The sequence below is a fragment of the Gossypium hirsutum genome, chromosome A13 (genome assembly GCF_007990345.1).
Source record: "Gossypium hirsutum isolate 1008001.06 chromosome A13, Gossypium_hirsutum_v2.1, whole genome shotgun sequence".
NCBI lineage: Eukaryota > Viridiplantae > Streptophyta > Magnoliopsida > Malvales > Malvaceae > Gossypium > Gossypium hirsutum.
The window spans coordinates 6461450-6482558 of record NC_053436.1 but is presented as its reverse complement, the minus strand read 5'-3'; the positions used below and the strand labels follow the sequence as shown (position 1 = coordinate 6482558).

Sequence of the window (21109 nt, the reverse complement as noted above, 5' to 3'; positions counted from 1 at the left end):
GGTTTCGGACTTGAACATTACCGCTTTAAGTTTATAATACTATATATTGTGTTATTTTTATATATTATGTAATTTAGAATACATTAAAAAAAGATTATACTAAATATATAATATTTCTCTAATATAAACATTAAAATAATGTTAAGATGATTATATAAAAAAATTTTAATAACTAAAAATTGTATAAAATTATTAAATATTAAAATAAAATAAAATGTGTGGGCTTAAAATGAGTTTAGATTAATCTTTTGTAAACATGAGTGAATTTGAACAAAATTTTAAGCTTATATTTGAAATTGAGCAAAACTTGGACAAATATAAAGCAATCAATATCATGCTTAAGTCTAATTAGGCCTATGATCACCTTTAATCTAGATGATGTATTATCGTAACTATAAATTTTCTGTGTTACTTTTAATTATTTTTAAATTAAATGATTAAACTAGATAGTAATTTAGTCTCTTTCTCTTTTTGATAAAATAAAAGGTGGCATGTCACAAGGAAAGGAGAAAATAATCTTGCAACTTAAAACAGTAGGGGAAGTGGGGAACAGTTGACCAACAGTTAAAAGAAATTATATATATATATAATTGTGCCAGTTTACAATTTAATTTTTTTAAATTTTAATGAAGTCTTTTTTTTAGTATCTTAAATTTAAATTCTATCAGGTTTTTTTTTCAAATTATTTTGAGTTTAAAATTTTAAAATATAAAAGGGTAAATATATTTTTATAAATATATTTTTACTTTTTAGAAAATATTGATTTTTAGTCTTTTATTAATCAAGTTAGTGTTTTATAATTTGTAACACTAACTCAATTAAATATTTTATATAATAAGATAAATAAATATTTAAGATAGTTTATTCTCTAAAATAAAATTCGATTCAACTCAATTCTGAATTTGATCAAAGCTTTTATTATGAGAAACATATTATATATATATATATATCATATATATTATATAAAAGAAGGTACGAAAATATATATAAAAATTTTCAGTTGTAAGATAGTTTTTTAATGTTCTAAAATATTTAATTTTTTAATTACATTTAAAGTGAGTCTCGTATTTTAAATTAAATTTTAAATATAATTTTCTTTAGTAATAATATTTTAAATAATAAATATATTTAAACATTACGCATTAAATTATAATTTAAATTTAAAAATAAAATCTTATCATAAATCGTAAAATAATATAATCACAACTAGCGATCATATACAATAATCTATTTTTTCTTAAAAAATTCTTATAAAAATATCTTTTAAATATAAATATTATATATATATATTTAAACGATATCATCAACTATAGTTAAAGTTGAAAATAATCCACCAAATTTAAATATTTTAAATAATTTATTAAAACTATAATGATTGTCTGAATAGTGTCTAAATTTTATATTTTATATAATATTTTAATTTATTTAAGCATTATTTGACTGAAATTAAATAATTTTCTAATATAGAACTTATATTATTAATTTTTGGCTTAAACTTTATATAAATTTATTTATTTTATAACTTATATATATTATTAGTACAAAAAAGAATTTAATGCTATTTAAATTTTAGTATATTTATAAATTTTACATGAAAATTAAAAAATATATATTATTTTTTACAATACTTTCTTAACTTTAATAATTTTATCACACATTAAATAATTTTTAATATATATTTATATTTTTATTAAAATATTAATAAAAATTAAATATATTTTAATTAACATACATGATCATCTCATATAAAATAGTTTTTAATACTATTTAAATTTTAATATTTTTCCGTATTATTTCAAATAATTTATTTAAATAGTAATAATTACCCCCAATAAATAAATAATTTGTACAGATTTTTTTTCTTTTATATTCTCTTTTCTTTATTAATTTTTTGAAGTCTAAAGTGAGTCAATAAGCAATTAAGCATACCAGTCCCACATTTTTCTTTTTAACTTTTCCTTTTCCTCTCTTTAACAAAACATGATTTTACTACAAGTTTACTGTTAACTTTTGGGATTAATTACGTCAAACAATCCTAAACTATTTTTTGAAATTTTCAATTGGTTTTAAAGCTTCAAAACATTATAATTAAGTCCTTAGAGAATCAATATTATATCAATAATGTTCTTTCGTCAACCTAACCATCAGTTCAGATGTTAAATATCAATTTGAATATGATGTGAAACATTTTTAAAATACGTGAATCAAATTATTGTAACACATGTATATCTATTCTATAGATGGATAAAATGTAACTTGTTAAAAATTAGACATTATTATTAAAATATAAGAGGAGTATTTCTTTTTATTTTAACATATCATATTTAAACAGTATATAAGTACATACATGTTTACAGTTTGATTTGATATTTCAAAGTTTGGTGACTAATTTAGAATTTAAGCATGTTTAAGGACTTACAGTTAAATTAACCCTTTGTTCTTTACTTAATATAATTATAATTCTCAATCAGTCTTCCAAGAAAGAAGAGCTTGATTCTTTACTCCAGCTCCAGCTTTCATTGTTGTCAGTAAAAAAAGGAACAGACAAACAAAACAAAAAGCAGAACAAACAGAGTCAAATGTGTGGGTTTTCAGGCTATCAGCCATAGCACAGGCTCCTTCACTCTCAGCTCCTTTCTTTAACTCTGGGAAATCACAATATCTTTGCCCTGCATTTTGGCCACTGATGGGTGAGAGCCCCATGATATCATTGTGTTCAATTTGGTACATTTTTTCCCCTACAATGTGTGCTTATTTTGGATGTTTTCTTACATGGGTTTGGCTCATTTTCTCATGTTCCTTTTTTGCAGTTGTTGATTTCTTTTGGCATCTTTACCTGGAACTATACCTACACTGCTCCTCAGAGTAACTTTATGTAAGTTTACTTGGTAGATTACTCTATTATTACATCATTTTAAGTTCAGGTCAATTCTGATTTGAGTTGCTGGCTTGTCATGATCAAATCAAGTAGTGTCAAGGTCGGATTCAAGTTTATCAATTCAGGTTTTCAGGTTCCAGTCAAAATTGACATGTCTAATTTGCTAAGGAGTCTGGGTTTCTAACTTGGGGATTGTATATATATTTTTAGACTAATTATTATTTTGGTTGTTGCATTCAACTAAGTATTTTAATACTACGTTGCTGGGACTTGGGTGTGAGTGTCGGATATGAGTCTATAATTTGAATTTTGTAAGGATTTTCAGGTATTTTAAGGATCCTTGAAAGCATATTTCCGTATCCATATGCTGGATATGAATGTTGGACACGAATACTTCAAGAAAAATAAAAAGTTTGTGCAACATAGTTTTAATATCTCGATGAGAGATTATTGGATCCTATTGAACAAGTATTCTACAACGAGACTGAATTTTATGAACTAAAATCCCTTTTGCAAATGTGTAACTATCTGTGCATAATATATGTGTGATCCTATATTGATCTTTCGCAGGCTGGAGATAGGTATTAACTGAGTTTTTCCGGTATCATTGATGATGAAACCAAAGAACGGCAGTCACTCGATTAAGTCTCTTCGGTCTCGGAATCCAGCCGCTAACTTTTGCATGTTTCCGAAAGTAAAGTCCGCGGGCTGCAGTTCGTGTGAAGCTCCGGTTTACCTAAATGTCTATGACTTGACAAATGCTAATGGCTATGTTTATTGGGCAGGTCTTGGTATATTTCACTCTGGAGTGGAAGGTTAGATGAGTTTCTTTCCTTGAGAGCAATTTTCATGAAAATCGAAGCACATTTGACAGTTCATTGCATTGCTTTACAGTTCATGGTGTAGAGTATGCCTTTGGAGCTCATGACTACCCAACAAGCGGTGTCTTTGAGGTCGAACCTCGACGGTGCCCTGGCTTCAAGTTTAGGAAATCAATTTTCATGGGGATTACATGCTTGGACCCTGCCCAGCTAAGAGAGTTCATAGAACGGCAATCTGGGAGTTACAATGGTGATACATACCACTTGATTTTTAAGAACTGCAACCATTTCTGCGAGGATATATGTTACAAGTTAACCGGGAACCGGATGCCAAAATGGGTCAATCGACTTGCAAGAATTGGTATTATAGCCCATATGTGCTTTATTGAGCTTAAAGTTCTTTTAGGTCTAGCTTTTCTTGGATTCCTAAGTATCGATGTCATTTAGTTCATCACTGTCCCTAACTTCACTTCCGATGCTTTAAGACACGCACTGAAGTACTGAACGCTACTTCAACGCCCATTTATCTTCTTTGTAGGTTCATTATGTAACTGCATACTTCCGGAGGCACTCAAAGCTACTGCGGTCCGCCATGATCCCAACTTCCAAGCTGATAATGAAAAGAAGAGGCTGAGAAGTGCGTTTAGTTGCCTATCGTCGATCTCAATACCTCAGAGGGAAGTATCAATGTCTTCACTCTTTTTGCACTCTCACTATAAAGGCTGTTTACCGCCATGGGAACTGAAGCGATCGAAAAGCTGCACGTTGAAGCAACTGTAAGACAGGCTTATAACTTCATTATCTCTTTTCCACGGTGAAAACGTAATGTTGTTTGTCCCCTTCATGGTGTTGAAGCACCGGATCATCCAAGTCGCTTGAAGGGGCAAAATCTTTACAAGTTTGCTCTTTTCCTTCCCTGCATTCTTAACTACGCTTGTGGAGTAGCTTGTTGTTGATGTTAATGTATTTATTATGTCTGATTGATTCTGGTGTTGCAGATGTTGCCCATGCAAAGTCTGTACGGAAACAACTGAGCCACCGGACTTTTTCCGGTTAATTGTTTAGAAGGCATTGAGCAATTTTCATAATTTACGAGAAAGTTAATCCAATTGGATAACACTATTAATCGCAAAACTTAAAATCAACAGCTTAATAATTTATGTAGTAGAACCAACAGTTCTCTAATTTATATGGAATGTATTAGCAAAAATAGCTAAAGTTCATCTGTTTACTAATGACTAAATTAGCTGATTAATTTTAATAAATTATAATATAGTGAGCAGCTTCTTAGTTTTTGTAAAATATAAGAATTGAAATTCATAATTATACTTAATTATTTTAAAATTTATATTTCCATATAAATATATTCATAGATACTTGATATATATATTTATGATATTTTATTATTTTCTACCAAAATATTTTATTAAAAAAATTAGTATATAAAATATAAAAAATTTAAACTAAACAACGAAATTAGAAGTATTAATGTGTCGAGGGATCTGTACAACTAGGTTAGTCTAGCCTACGTTGAGCTGGATTTTGACTTATTTTTTAACATCAGGCCAACTCAATTTATTGTTCAAAATAATAAAAATATTTTTTATTTAAATAATAGAATTTTAACCAACTATATAATTGAGTTGAAGTTTAATTTAACTGTATTAAAAATAAATATTATTAATTATTAATAATAGAAAAAATCTTATTAATAACAATTTTTATTTTTCACATAAAATTTTTTATTAGATTCAACACTACACAATTAAGTATGTTAATTAATTATTAGTATATATTATTTTAAATTAATTTTCATTTAATTAGTGTTACAATTATATACCAATTAAAATTAAGATTTATTATTATAAATAGCATTGAACACCAATTTTTTTTAAATGGAGCTGTGGCTGAACTAATCAGGCTATTGGTTTATTGGTCCAACCAGTCTGATTAAAAAATATTAAATTTTTTGAAAATAAAAAAAAAAATTACAAACCAATAGCCTAGTTCAACCGATTTTTGTCCAGTTCAATCAGTCCAACTAACTAGTCCGATTCAAACAATATTGTTCGGCACTAAAGAATTTTCAAACAACTAGCATCTAAATAATACTACAAAAAATAGAGATTATTAAGTATTGGTTTCTCAAAGAGGAATTTTCAAGTTATATTCAGAGGACAACATTATCGAAAAATATAAAAGATCATTTTAATCGATGACAAAGTAAAATTACGATATTCTTTTCTCATAAATTTATTTAGTTTATTAAACATATTATGCTAAATTTATTTTAAATTTAGCCTTATTCACTTTTCTTATTGTAAGTTGTAATTAATTTTACTTTTTGTTTCTTTATTTATTTATTTTTACTTTTCTAAGATAACCACTAAAGTGAGTTTAATGATTAATCATTTGTATTTGGTAAATCCATTAAAAAGGTAGATACTAATTATAAATTTTAAAATTATTCTAGAGCGAATATCGAACCATCAACCAAATGTTTGAATTGACATGAACTTGTATTTACCATTGAATTCGAGAAATATTTTTTAACCCAAATCATAATTTCAATTTCGATGGTAAACGCTTTTTAACCGTTGTAAAATCAAGTTTCGACCGAGGGATCCGATTCGGACCATATACATCTATAACGTACTTCAAGGGCCGGCTCGCTCAGTGGGGAATACTAGTGTGATATTACATAGTAGATACCTTGAGTCTCCCAAATCCTCAGTCATTTCAACTCTAAAACCCTAATCCCCAAAAATGGGCAAATTTTGGGTGATTTTTGTTGCTTCGATCTCGATCCTTCTTCCATTTCTATGCAATTCTTTCTCTCCCGAGACTCCTACCGATCGCCGAGTCCTGGTTCTCCTCGACGATTTCGCCGTCAAGTCGTCCCACTCCTCATACTTCAACTCTCTCAAATTACGCGGCTTTGACCTTGACTTCAAACTCGCCGACGATCCTAAGATCGCCTTGCAGCGCTACGGCCAGTATCTCTACGATGCCTTGATCCTATTCTGCCCCTCTGTTGAACGTCAGTTATTTCACATTTTAAATGAATTATTGTCATTTGCTCTTCTTTGTTTTGTTAACGCGTTTTTCGTTGAAGTAGTAATTAATATTGTTTTGTTTTAAATAGGATTTGGAGGATCTGTTGATGTTGCTGCCATTATCAATTTTGTTGATTCTGGTCATGATTTAATTATTGCGGCGGATGTTAATGCTTCTGATTTGATCCGGGAAGTTGCCACCGAATGTGGAGTTGATTTCGATGAGGTCAGATGTTGTTTGTATTCTCTAATTTGATGCTTTCGTGTTATGTTATTGCTTAACTTTATTGTGTATAGAATCTTTCCTTGTTCGATGAGTAGGATCCTTCGGCTATGGTTATCGATCACACTGGCTATGCAGTTTCGGAAACAGAAGGAGATCATACTTTGATTGCATCTGATGATTTTATTAAATCTGATGTGATTATAGGAAGCAAGAAAATTGAGGTAAGTATTAATGCCTGCATTTTCAGTCTTACTCTGCTCATTAGGGTATTGGTCTTGATCTGCTAATTCGAGGTTGTTCTGATCATTATAAGGTAGTACATATCAGTTCACTTTTCTTTAGCCGTTTTTTAGGTTGTAATACTTGTTATTTCTCTGATATATGAGCTAGCCACACATTTTACTGGCTTATATTGAATTCTGATAAGTTGTTCGAAGCTCAATGTATGTTATTCAGTGGTTGTGATTACAGTGACAATAGTTTTAATAAATTTGCCACAGGTTCCTGTACTTTTCCAGGGCATTGGCCATTCACTGAATCCTGTCAATAGCTTGGTAAGCTGCCTGCATCCGGTTTCAAAGAATTTAAGGAACATGTATTTCAATTATTAAAACCAGAAGCTTCTTTTTGATCCCTTTAAAATGTGCCCTATGTTTAGGTGTTAAAGGTTCTCTCAGCTTCTCCATCTGCCTATTCAGCTAATCCCTTATCCAAGCTGTCAACTCCAGCATCATTGACGGGTTCTGCAATCTCCTTGGTTTCAGTTGTCCAGGTACAAACAACTGTTCATATATCTTCTGCACGTCCAGATCATGTACCTCTGTCTGTTCCATCTTATTTTAAATTAGTTTTGCATGAATAAAAGAATCTTATTTTTCTGTGATGGCTTTTCTTTTTTCTTTTTTTTTAATTTTATTTTGTAGGCAAGGAACAATGCACGAATTCTGATTACTGGTTCACTAAGTATGTTCAGCAATCGGTATGTGGTATATTAACATTTCAAGTTAACCGAGCTTCCTTGATGAATTTGTTTCCTTTTGTTTTTAAACTTTATAAACATGTCACATGTCTTGATAAATTGTTAAAATATTTTCAGATTTTTTAGATCTGGTGTCCAGAAATCTGGGAGCTCAACCAAGTGAGTGAAATTCTAACTCTCTAAACTTCCCTTTCAATATAAGACCTTGGAAATGTTAAAACAAGTCAGCAGCAACTGATTTTCAATACATAGAAGGAAACAGCTAAAGCTAAACAAGTTTTTAGGTCCTGAAACCATCAACTGAAGTCCATGTTAAACCTTTATCCTTTATATGTATCTTCTTATTCCTTGAAGGAGGGAACCAGATGCATTTCCAAGTTTATACGCAATTTTATGCCTTTGCCCTTGCACTTAAGTGCATGCTAGTTGTTGTTTACTAACTGACGTGCTTGTGAAAAATGTTCTTTCTGATGGCAGATATGAGAAATCAGGTAATGAGCAATTTTTGACCGAACTTAGCAAATGGATTTTCCATGAAAGAGGTCATCTTAAGGTAGGCATATTGATCAACTTTGTCATTGTAAATATCTGTTTCTTGTAAAAAAATTATGGGTATATGTGGTGCTGATTTAACTCATTTTGACTTTAGGCTGTGAATGTAAAACACCACAAAGTCGTAGAAACAGATGAACCTGCTTTGTACAGGATTAATGATGAGTTGGTAATTCTTCCTCCCTGTATGTTTTGTTTAATGTAAAAACCATTTTGCAGAAATTTAACTGAAAAGAAATGGATGTGATTTTATGAAGGAATACTCAGTTGAGATCTATGAGTGGTCTGGAACTAGCTGGGAGCCATACATTACTGACGATGTCCAAGTCCAGTTTTACATGATGAGCCCCTATATTTTGAAAACTTTGTCGAATGACAAAAAGGTTTTTTATTTGCCTCTTTAGATTATGTAGTTTGTGAAATCACCCTTCTCTTAGTAAGAAGTCATCCACATAAAATACTGGTCCATTCTTGTACTGCAGGGTCTCTATTCTGCGTCATTTAAGGTTCCAGATGTTTATGGTGTTTTCCAGTTCAAGGTTGAGTACCAAAAGCTTGGGTATACAAGCTTATCCCTTTCAAAGCAGGTATTGTATTTTGTTTCTCATGATTCTGGATACGATTTCTCCTTTGAGACTTCTCTTACTAGTTATCTGGAAGAAACTTGCAATAGAAATAGTTCTCAAAAATCAGTATAGGAGAGTGACTGATAGTGATTTATGTCTAGTTATTTTCATCTAACTAATATTGTTTTTTGTAATTGCTTTTGGGGTTTATCACATCTCATGGAATTTTTTATTTACAAATAAACTATCAAAACTTTGAATTTTGCAGATTCCAGTCAGACCATATAGACACAATGAATATGAAAGATTCATACCAACTGCTTATCCCTACTACGGAGCTGCATTTTCTACGGTAAGACTCTTACACTCTCCTTTCAAACTTCTTCTATATGATCCGGATTCAAAAAATAAGTGTCAAATATGGATATATGTCCGTCATAGATATGCCTACTTTTTTGTTTTTTTAAGTTCTTCCATGTATTAGGAGGATCATACTTAATGGTCTGGGTATCTAAATATGTGATGGAGATGAAGCATCAAACATGAGTGCTTTAAGAAAAATGAAGAGTCTTTGGGGTTTCCTCCCTTGAAAGAAATGGCGGGTGATATATTTTAACTTATTGGTATGGGTTTTTGATGCAGATGGCAGGATTCTTCATCTTTTCTTTTGTTCATCTATATAACAAGTAAAGTGTGGCATATCTAGTATGCTTTGCCTTGGACGGTGGGATTACAATTTCTAGCCAACAATGGTAGTCATAAATGTATCGTAGAAATGTTAAGACTTTGAGTTTTAGTTTCAATGATGAAAATCAAACCCTAACAGATCTCCAAAAATGGATTTTGATGCACTATGATTTTGAGTGGATATAGAAGGTGCCTTCGCAGTTACATCTACTTTATTTTAACCCTGGATGTATTTGACTTTACTACAGGGTCTGGGCAAAAGAAATATAAGAAATATAAGGTACTGTTGTTTCATTGAAAATAATTTTCGTAAAATGATTTTTGGAAAATAACTTTCGTAAAATGATTTTTGGAAAATGATTTGTTTTTCTGAAAATTTTAATATTTTTTGGTGTTTGAATGAATCTGTGTAAAATATTTTTTGTTGTTTGATAAATTTATTAAAAATATTTCATAAAAGTTGTTTTTAATTAAATAAATATATATTTGAGATTTTCTTATGTTTTTATTGTTTAATTGAATTTATTTTTATCTGTAATTTTAGTTTTTACATTGTTTTTGCATATATAAAAAATATTATGTTAAATTCAGATTTATTACGTCATTTTTTAATTACATGACTATTAAGTGTGAATTTTTTATTTAAAAATGTGACATTAACAAAATTGACAAAAAAATTTAACGATGTTAATAATTAGACTTGATTTTCAAATTTGAAAATTAAATGGATTAAATTCTTGAAAATAAAAATAAGAAGATTAAATTATAAATCTGTGAAGTATACATAAACTTATAATATATTTTAACTTTTATATTACAAAATATTTATTATTAATATAGTTATAATTGTAATAAATATTTATTATTAAAATATTAATATTGAATATTTTTGAATAATATTATTTAAAATTATTATTTTTAAAATTTATTATTAAAATAAAATTGAAATATTAAATAATTTATTATATGACTAAATATAAATAATTAAATATGTATGTTTAATAATATTAAAAAATATAGTATTTTAAATATTTTTAAAAATAAAAATAAAATTTATTATCAATATAATAATATTAAGTTTGATTTAATTTAATTTTTATATAAAAATAAATTTATCTATTGATGAGTTCTTTTTCGAAAAATGACTTACGTTTTTCAAAAGGTTAAGTCATTTTACAGAAAAATGAGCTTATTTTATCTTGACCTGTAAGTCATTTTCCGTTGGTCAAATTTCTGTTAAACAAACACAGAAAAATGTAGAAAATATTTTTTGTAAATTTTTTTACGTGTAAACAAACGGACTTTAAAATTAAAAAAAAATTTAACAGCTCTTTTCTTTTTTCTTTTTTTGAAAAACAATAGTAATTAAAAAATGTAAATAAGTCTATTGATTTGATTTTGGTTGTGTTAGTCACTCAAAGTTCAAATAATTAGGAGAATTTATTTTATTTTATTTCTAAAATGAATTAAGTTACCTTTTTAATGTATTACTTATGCTTTAAAAGTTGTGTACATATTTTTAATTGAGTTCATATTCGGTTGTAAAAGGAAGCAATATGCAATTAAGACGTAATTAGGAAGTGATGGTGGGTTTTTGAAAATCTGTTACCATAGAGAAGGATGGTGCCATCAACTTAAAAAGGAGCTTTGTGATGGCATCGATTTATCCTTTTTCTACTGAAAACTTATTGACATATTTTGATATATTAGAAAAATATTTAATATATGTTCATAAAATATCTTTAAACAAGTCAGAAATATTTATTTCTTGTTTTATTGTTATTAACTTTATTTCTTTTATTATTTATTAAGGGAGTATATTGCACTAGGGATCCGAGGGGGCGCAGAGTGGTCATTCTTGTTAAGTATGACTCTTATTTCAGTCAAATTTGAGAAATAATATTCTAGTTAACCTTTGTTTATTTGTTCCAATCAAACACTAATTAGTTTAGATTATTTCATTATTATTTGACCTATGAATTTAGTCTATAAATAAGCTCTTTTACAACTTTAGAAAATACACCCATTAGATATTAGAACTCATAATACATTTAGAGAATTTTGTGTTTACGTTTTGATGGTTCTTTATTTTTGGATTTTCGGAGTTTAGTTTTTCTCTCCATATTTTGTATTGTTAGTTCTTTTTCTATTATAGTAAAATTATTTTTATCTGTGGTTTTTTTTCCTCTTTAGAGGGATTTTTTCACGTTAAATTTATGTGTTCAATTTCTTAATTTATTCCGCTATTTTTTTTACTTGTTGTTTAATCTGGTCGATCCCAACAAGTGGTATCAGAGCTAGTTCAATTTTCATATATCAGCCCGTTCAAAGATGACAGCAATAATGTTTGAAATTGAGAAGTTCGATGGTGAGACAAATTTCGATATATGGCAAGTTCGGATGATGGCAATTCTAGTTCAAACTGGCTTGAAAAGGTTGTTACCGGGAAAAAACCTGAGAATCTAAATCAAACAAAAAGGGAAGAGCTTGATGAAAAGGCCTTGTCTACAATCCAATTGTGCCTCGCCAATACGGTATTGCAGGAGGTATTGATGAAGAAGACCTCATCCGCCTTGTGGAAAAGGTTAGAAACTCTTTATTCGACTAAGTCTCTGGATAACCGTTTAGTGTTGAAACAACGTCTATTTACGTTTCGCATGAACGAAGGTGAGCTTCTTAAAGATCACATCAGTCAATTCATTACTCTTTTAAATGATTTAAAGAATATTAAGGTTCATATTGACGATGAAGATCAAGCTATGCTATTATTGTGCTATTTACCCCCTTCATACAAGTCTTTTAGGGAGACCCTAATTTATGGCAGAGACAAACACTCATTCGAAGATGTGAAGGGTCATTTGTTAAGTAGAGACAAACTTGACAATGAGTTTCGTTTGGATAGCAAGGCAGATAGGCAAGTTTCTGTTTTGCTAGTATCAAAGAAACGAGACAAAAGGTGTCGCTATTGTAAAAAGTTAGGTCATTTTAAAACAAATTATTATAAACTGCGAAATACTGCTGAGAGTAGTGAAAAAGATGTAGCTGGTGCTAATTTGGCCGATGAAAGTGGTAATGATTTCTTGTTAGTGTCAATGAGCGATAACTCCAAGCTCACATCCGAGTGGATCCTAAATTCGGGATGTTCTTTCCATATGTGTCACAATAGAGAATGGTTCTCTACATACAGTTTGGTTGAAGGTGGAGTTGTACGCATGGGAAACGATTCATCTAGTAAGGTAATTGGTATTGGTACTGTTAAAATTAGAATATACAATGGGACGATTAGGACACTCTTAGATGTCAAGTATGTACCTGATTTACGAAAGAATCTTATCTCCTTGAGTATTTTAGACTTGAAAGGATGCGGAATCAACATCGAATCGAGCAACATTAAAGTATCTCGTGAAGCTCTCGTTTTGTTAAAAGGTAAAAGAACCGGCAGTTGTTATATTCTGGAAGGTTCTATAGTGATAAGTGAAATTGGACGTCCTTCATCCATTACGGAGTTAAATTCAACTCATTTAAAGCGGAGGCAACTTGGTCATAGGAGGCAAAAAGGTATGACCATTTCGTTGAAGAAAGATTCTCTTTTGGATGCAGGTTTTGAAAAGTTAGGGCATTGTGTTCGTGAAAATCAAATCCAAGTTAGTTTTGATTTGGCAATGTACAAGTCGAAAGCTAGAAGTCTTCCAGTTTCTAAGCACAGATTCGACTTAGTTAATTTCCTGCATAGTTCAAGATAGGCTCGTGGCAGGCTTTGGCAAATATGACGTTGTAGAAATATGAGTCAAGGTAGAGATTTGTTAAGTATGATTCCTATTTCAGTCAAATTTGAGAAATAATCTTCTAGTTAAACTTTATTTATTTGTTTCAATCAAACACTGATTAGTTTAGATTATTTTATTCTTATTTGACCTATAAATTTAGCCTGTAAATAGGCTCTTTTACAACATTAGAAAATACACATGTTAGATATTAGAACTCATAACACATTTAGAGAATTTTGTGTTTACGTTTTGAGGGTTCTTTGTTTTGGGTTTTCGAGGTTTAGTTTTTATCTCCATTTTTTATACTATTCATTCTTTTGCTATTATAGTAAAATTATGCCCGTGGTTTTTTATCCTCTTTGGAAGGGTTTTTTCACGTTAAACTTGTGTGTTCAATTTATCAATTTATTCCGCTTTCTTTTTTTACTTGTTGCTTAATTGGGTCGATCCCAACAATCCTTTTGAAATTTTTAGATTTTTGAAATTTATATATAAATTATTCTAAAAATTTTGTGCCTACATTGTATAACATTCTCCCCCTGGTCAAATTGTATTTTATATAATTTGTCCCATTAAGTCATAAAGTTATACTTTATATTAACAAAGTATTTTTCAATTTTTAATTATATAACTTTAATAATAATCAAATATTAATATATGATGGGCCTTAAAAGACTAAACTTAGAGGTCTAATATGGACTTTAAAGCCAAATTCCAAAGTTAATTGATTTGGCACATAGTCATACATATTAGGTTAGTGACTTTCTTATATTTTGATTTGTATGTCTTGCTAAGAAATTATCTTCATCTGGTACGATATTGACACAGTCGAGAGAAAAAAAACAGAGTTTGATGCCGAGACTGAGAGCACAGAGTAAAAAAAATACAAATTATCTCCCTTTTGACTCCTTATGCAAAAGATCTCTCAATAAATAATTTTATATAAAGTATGTTCTTTATTTATTTGACTTATTTTTTTCTTTTTCCTATTATGTTATTGTTTAATATATTATTACAATCCTCAGGTTTCAATTAAATTATGGTCAATAAAAAAATCGAATATTTTTTTCAAGAAAAGGGTGTTAGAAAGCAATAATGATCAATTGGTTCCTCAACCTTCTATTATTGGTGGAGAAAAATCAAATACCGGATCTTTTTAATCTCTTGAACAAGATATCAGGTATTCTAAATCCCAAGCTCCTGAACGCGACATCGAGTCTTCCCAAACTCTTGAATGAGATAACAAGTCTTCTTAATCTCAAGATCCTAAACGAGATACCGAGTCTTCCCAAGCTCCTGAATAAGATATCGAGTCTTCTTAAGTTACTAAACATCCTCGTAAGGTGTTAAGAGTCGAAACAAAGGAATTTGATGCTTCTTCTTTAAAGCATGATCTGAGACTTTGAAAATCTATTTGGGATTACCCTCCAAATCAGTAGGACGAAGTCCGTTGTAACACCCCTTAACCCTAATCCGTCGCTAGAATAGGATTACGGAGTATTACCGAACATTTCAGAACAAATACGAATAATCATATAATAATATAATATACATATAATAATTTAGGGCTAGTTTGGCAATATTTTTGAAAAGTGCTGTGGAAAAAATACTTTTGAGAAGTGCTTTTGAAAAGTTTGGTTTAATATTTGAGTGTTTAGCATTGTTGTCAAAAAGTGCTTTTGAGAAATAAAATGTCCATTTTAGGCATGTTATTATCAAGTAATAAATAAGCATTTAAATAATATTTAAATTAGTTAATATTATTATATTTTAGTAAGAATATAAAAAAATTATTATAACTTGTTGTTAATATTTTAATATATGAAATATAAATTTTAAATATTTTTAAGTAATAAATATTAATTATTCATAAAATTTCATTAGAATATATAAACTATATTTTAAATATTTAAATATAACCATTAAATATTTTTAATTATTATTTTAAAAATATTTTTTTATTTTTAATTAATGAATTTAACACATTTGTAATTAAGCACCAAGAAAAAAAAGGAAAGTACTATGTTATTGGAGGGGTGAAAATTTAATTAAGCACTAAAAGTGCTTTTAGGAGAGGAAAAGCTAAAAATTTTAGCTTCTCCTTTTCAGAAGTCCTTTTGAAAAACACTTCTAAAAAGTAAAAAATTTCAACCAAAAGCAGCTTGTTTCACACAACTTTTCTTCCAAAAATACTTTTGAAGCCAGAAGTGGTTTTTTTAAGCACTACAGAAGAGGCCCTTAATCATAATGTCTCTTTATTGAGCTCTCGAAACCCAAATCACATGTCTAAAACAAATCTGGACTCAATCGGAAACTCAGAGAATTTTTCGTGAAATCTTAAAATTTTTCCTAGGTGTAGGGCACACACGCCCAAGTATAAGCCGTGTGTCTCACACGGTCTGGTCACATGCCTGTGTGCTAGGTCGTGTGGACTCAAAATGAGCCTTATACATCAAGTTTACCAACACTGCAAATCTTGAATAACAAACAATTCAAAAACCAATCATTCAACTAATCCAAAACACATACAAATACATGCAAAACATGTCAAATTAATCATTCTAAGTACTTAACCAATATACTCTTATAGGTAATTCACATATAATATCTAAACAATTCAATTAAACATCATTTAAACTATTCCTAAATTTATGCCAATTTCAACCAAAACACATCACTTAATTTCTTAAACATAGAATATATGTTCACATATATATATTTTCAACTCTTATCATATTATAACAACATTTACATCCATATCCCAAAATGACAAATTCAACATCCTACGTACATGCCATTTACCAAAAAGAAATGTACTTCACCACAATGAGTTCGGGATCGGCCTTGGATGTTGATTCAACGTTTAAACTTTAACCTAGCCTGCGCACGGAAAACTAATCGTACACTGAGTATAAACTCAATCGTACTTTTATAATCCGAATACTTTAAATAAATAACATTGTATAAAATATACACTTTAACCATACATAAACATTAACTAATCAATAAATCAATTCATCTATTATTGCTTTCATTTTTCATCAATAGCTTTCTCACTTTGAATTCATATATCAATTGGCAATAACAATTCTCTTTTCATGAACCTTGGTTCATGCATTTCTTTTGCACAATTCAATTCAATATCAATTTTCAAATTCACATCCAATATCAATCTTATTACCAACTCATTTATTTACCCCTATTAACACGACTCGGACTTTGGCGGATACATGGATCCAACCAAAACACATCAGTATGGCACCCAGTGCCTCATTGCATAATTCGAAATAATAGAGTGACACTTAGTGTCTCATCGGCTCGTGGTCATAGTATCCCTAAACACTTCCCATCCTATGACATGCCAACTATATCTGACTCAGCCCGATACAATTAATAGGGTTCTTCAATTCACTTTTCAATTTCAATCAAAATCTACACCAATCATAAATTCACATACATTCAATTCAATATCAAATAATCACATATACTCATGAATTTAATTCAACTCAATTCAATACCATAATATCAAGTACTCACCTCAATTCACTTACCATACACATTAAATAATAATTACAGCAATTAATTATTAGATTCGGATTATAGAAATACAAACCGTAATCTCCCGAGTTACTCCTCGTCAACTTTTTCCTTTCCTTTCTTAGCCGAGGTCTCCGGCTCAACGTTAGCTATGAAAATCGAAACAATTAAAATTTATCAATACAACACAATTCTACATTCAATATTTCAATTTATACACAACTTTTACCTAAATTCCAATTTAATCCCTAACCAATACTAACTTTATTTTCTCAAAACTAATTCCATATTTTCATTCAATTCTCACTTTAAACTAATTTCAACTCCCTAATTTCATCACAAAATCCTAATTTTGAAATTCTTTCAATTTAGTCCCTACTACTTAAAACTTATGACTGGTGTACGGGCCCAAATTTGTCCAGCCTACCAGAAGACCCAAACACATAAATAAATAAAAAATCCCCATGTATAAAAGTCCAAATTACAAAATTGATACCCAATTACACTAGCCCAATGCCCAAACTAGTCTCAGCTAGCAGGAAACCCTAGTTTCCCCTAGCGCCGCACACCCTAAGTGCCTCCTCGGCACACACGACGCCCAAGATTCGGCCCTCGTTGCACCAAAACGACCATCTACAACCCACATGACCCAACCCGCATCCACGGGAACCCGCATCCGCGCATTTTTAACCTAATGGTCTATTTGCGCAATAGATCCCTCCGCTTTTGTAGCGTGTTTCATTGGGGTCCCATGTTACCTTTTATTTTGATTTTTGCCCCAGGATTTTATCTTTGTTTCAATTTGGTCCTCGGACCATTTGAAGAGGCAGACGAGCAAAACGCAGTGTATAAGGGCTAGGAATATCTTCCCATTCGATCCCTTAGTTTTCAAGCACGTTTCATTTCGATCCTTGATAGTTTTTTTTATTTACAACTCGTACCTTAAATTTTAACTCGATTTCGGCCTAGTCCTAATCTGTTAATTAATTAATTTATTTATTTATTCAGTTTTTTTTAGGAATTGTTTTAGTTTTATTTTTTTAAGTTTGTTTTCATATACTGTTTATTTTAAATCACTTCATTATTATGCATTTTGAGTTAGTTTTGCACATTTTAAAGTATTATTCTTTTAAATTTTTTATGTATTATTTATTTTAAATTATCATACGTATTATAATTTGAAGTTTTATACATATACCATTTATTCTACACTAATTTATATATAATACTTGTTTTAAGTTTCCTATATGTCATTTAATCACATTATTTCACCTGCTAATTATTTTAATTGTTTTATTAGGTATTGTAAACCTCTTTATTATTATTTATTCTAAGATTTCATATATTACTTATATTAAATTGTTTATATATATATTATTTATTTTAAATTTACTTTTCATATATTATTTATGTAAAATTCCTTCATGTTATTTTCAAATGTTTTATAAATTATTTATTTTAAGTTGACCTATATATTATTTTGTTATCTTGAATATTAATGATTTTTAATTGTTTTACCCCCATTTATTTTAAATCGTTTTTTTATAGTATCTATTTTAAACTAGTTTTCCCTACCTATTATCCATTTAGAATTGTACCTATTATCCATTTAGAATTGTTTTATCATTCATTTCATTTCTGTTTGATTGTTAATGTTGGTGTCAAAATTACTTGTGTTGTATGATTATTGCCATTGTGTTTTAATTCTTTATTCATATTTTCATGCTTTTATGATTCACTATTGTAATGTTTATTCTCAAATTATTATGCCATGTTCGATATCGTCATTCATTTTCATTTCATTAAAATCACTTCAAAGACCATATATTTATCCAACATAGATCATTTCATTTTACTCCAAACAAAATAAACGCACATTGCTAAATGTTGCATTTGTTTTATTCGAAGTAAGACAATATTTCGCGTTTCGAGAATTCAAGAAATCGTACCCTAACTTACTGGGCTTCGATTTTCTTGTTAAATCGAAAAAGCCGAATATCCTTTTAGATTTCAAAATACACAAACTTTCGATAAAGATTTAAGGCAAACTTGCTCCTGAAGATTTAAATGTTGCGTCCTAACTTACTGGATGTGATACCTTACTATCTCAAAACGAGTAAGTCTTTGATGCTTGTTTCAACATAATTCAGGCATTTTTAAAGTTAGCATTCATTAGAATGGATCATATTTTAAAATTTATTTTAAAATCTTTTCAGCTTTCGACATTAAGACGTTAATTAATCGATTAGGTACCAATTTTTGGCGTTACGAAGGTGTTAATCCTTCCTCGTAGTAACCAACTCCTGAACCCGCTTTCTCGAATTTCGTAGACCAAAATCGCTATTTTAGTAAAACAAAACATTTTAAAACAATCAAATTACGAGGTGATCTGATCACACCTAAACAAAAAGGATTGGTGGCGACTCTCACATCCATTTTTGTTTTTAAATAAGTCGACACCCTTTATAAAAAAAATGGTTTCGACAGCATGATGACTCCACTGGGGACTTTGAGAGTCGAGCCATAAATTGATTAATTTTTGTCCTTTGTCGAAATTTGAAAATTTGTTTTAAATTTACGATCCCTTCATTGCATTTCATTTTTGTGGTTTTCGTCATTTTGTATGATTGGCTTATGGTTCGAGTTTCTTAGTATACTTTCGCGCATCATATTACATAATTGGACGATTTTACCCTTTTAAGTGGGTGTGAGAAGCTATTCCTTCGTGAGGTCTTCACTTCCGTATAGGATAGTGGATCACTGTCGGGATACATCTGTACCTACGTCTTCGTGAGATTTTCATCTCCGTATAGCCATAGGGAAATGTATTCCCCTGAATCAAACTTGGTCCGTATGAGCCTATAAAGAGTGAGGATCAAGGAATCTGCCAGTTCAGATACCTTTGCTTTAAAACCAAACCACATGTATTAACCCACAGGAGCCCACCCTAGATAGAGCCACGCCAAACCCTAGCGATTACCTGAATAGGTGCTTAATTATTTCCTGCTTACTTTGAGGTTCTATTTTTTGTATATAATACTGACTTGTTTTGTTTTCCTATTATTGCATGGCATTACATTATAAAAAGGTGTTGATTCATGTTTGGTTAAAAGCTTAGCATGGAAAAAGGGTTTCTTGATAGAGTGAAAGAAAATACGACCGTTCGAATATGGTCTGAAAAGACGCAGTAAGAGAAATGTGATAGTTTGACTGAGGGATACGAGTCAGAATTATGGGATTTTACTCGCATCAGTATGACTCAGAATAACCTGCAAGAATTAAAAGAGATATGGAATGGTTGGAAAGACGAGATTAAGCAGTTATTTTATCATAATTACGGAGACTTACCCTATTTACTCGAGGTGAAAGTAGAAAAACGCTTATTCCAAGCTGTCGCCCAATTTTGGAACCCCACCTACAGCTGCTTCACTTTTGGGAGAGTTGATTTGGTACCTACCGTGGAAGAGTATATGGCATTACTTCGCTGCCCAAAGGTTAAAGTTGACAAAGCCTATTCCAGAGCTTCTAACGTCCCGTCCTTTGTAAAAAGACTGATGAATATCACAGGGATAAGCGAACAATGGGTTGTAGCTCGGACTAAGCAAAAGGGAGACAGTACTTGTATTCCTTAGAAGAACTTGAGAGATCTAATTTTGGCACACCCGGATATGAAGAAAAGGGTTGATATTTTCACTTTGAGTATTTACGGTTTGGTCGTCTTTCTCAAGGCATTAGGACACGTAGATGAAGCAATCTCAGACCTGTTTGATCGACTTGTTAAAGGGGTCACACGCGTCTTTGCGATCTTGGCCGAAACGTTTAGATCATTGAATGCTTGCCGGAAAGTGAGTGGAGGCAGATTTATAGGATGTGCGCAACTTTTGTTATTGTGGCTCCATTTCCACTTTTGGAGGGTAGAAAAAGTCTTATATCGAGTTTTTTCTGAGAATTACTCTCCATTGAATGAATTAGTGGCTACGTCAAGGCGGGATGACCTTTCCGAAGAGAAATAGATAGCGATTCTCCAGAATTTGCAAGTT

At 30.2% G+C, this 21109-nt stretch overlaps 2 protein-coding genes across 3 annotated transcripts; both read left to right on the top strand.

Moving 5' to 3' along the window:
- Window positions 1-2486: 2486 nt before the first annotated feature.
- LOC107894191 (deSI-like protein At4g17486) lies at window positions 2487-4787 on the top strand. Of its 2 annotated transcripts, none has more exons than XM_016819418.2 (5): window positions 2487-2724; window positions 2811-2875; window positions 3449-3693; window positions 3773-4060; window positions 4238-4787. In XM_016819418.2, exons 3-5 carry the CDS (start codon window positions 3489-3491, stop codon window positions 4477-4479), a joined length of 735 nt encoding a protein of 244 aa, XP_016674907.1. In that variant the 5' UTR covers window positions 2487-2724; window positions 2811-2875; window positions 3449-3488; the 3' UTR covers window positions 4480-4787. The 2 variants fall into 2 exon arrangements, with proteins under 2 accessions (XP_016674907.1, XP_016674908.1); XM_016819419.1 differs by having other exon boundaries at window positions 2496-2690.
- Window positions 4788-6227: 1440 nt separating this feature from the next.
- Window positions 6228-9969, top strand: LOC121212241 (dolichyl-diphosphooligosaccharide--protein glycosyltransferase 48 kDa subunit). The gene is made up of 13 exons (XM_041084636.1): window positions 6228-6739; window positions 6845-6981; window positions 7077-7202; window positions 7482-7535; window positions 7640-7753; window positions 7905-7960; window positions 8078-8119; window positions 8438-8513; window positions 8610-8681; window positions 8770-8895; window positions 8995-9099; window positions 9347-9430; window positions 9721-9969. Exons 1-13 carry the CDS (start codon window positions 6466-6468, stop codon window positions 9766-9768), a joined length of 1314 nt encoding a protein of 437 aa, XP_040940570.1. The 5' UTR covers window positions 6228-6465; the 3' UTR covers window positions 9769-9969.
- The last annotated feature ends 11140 nt before the right edge of the window (window positions 9970-21109 follow it).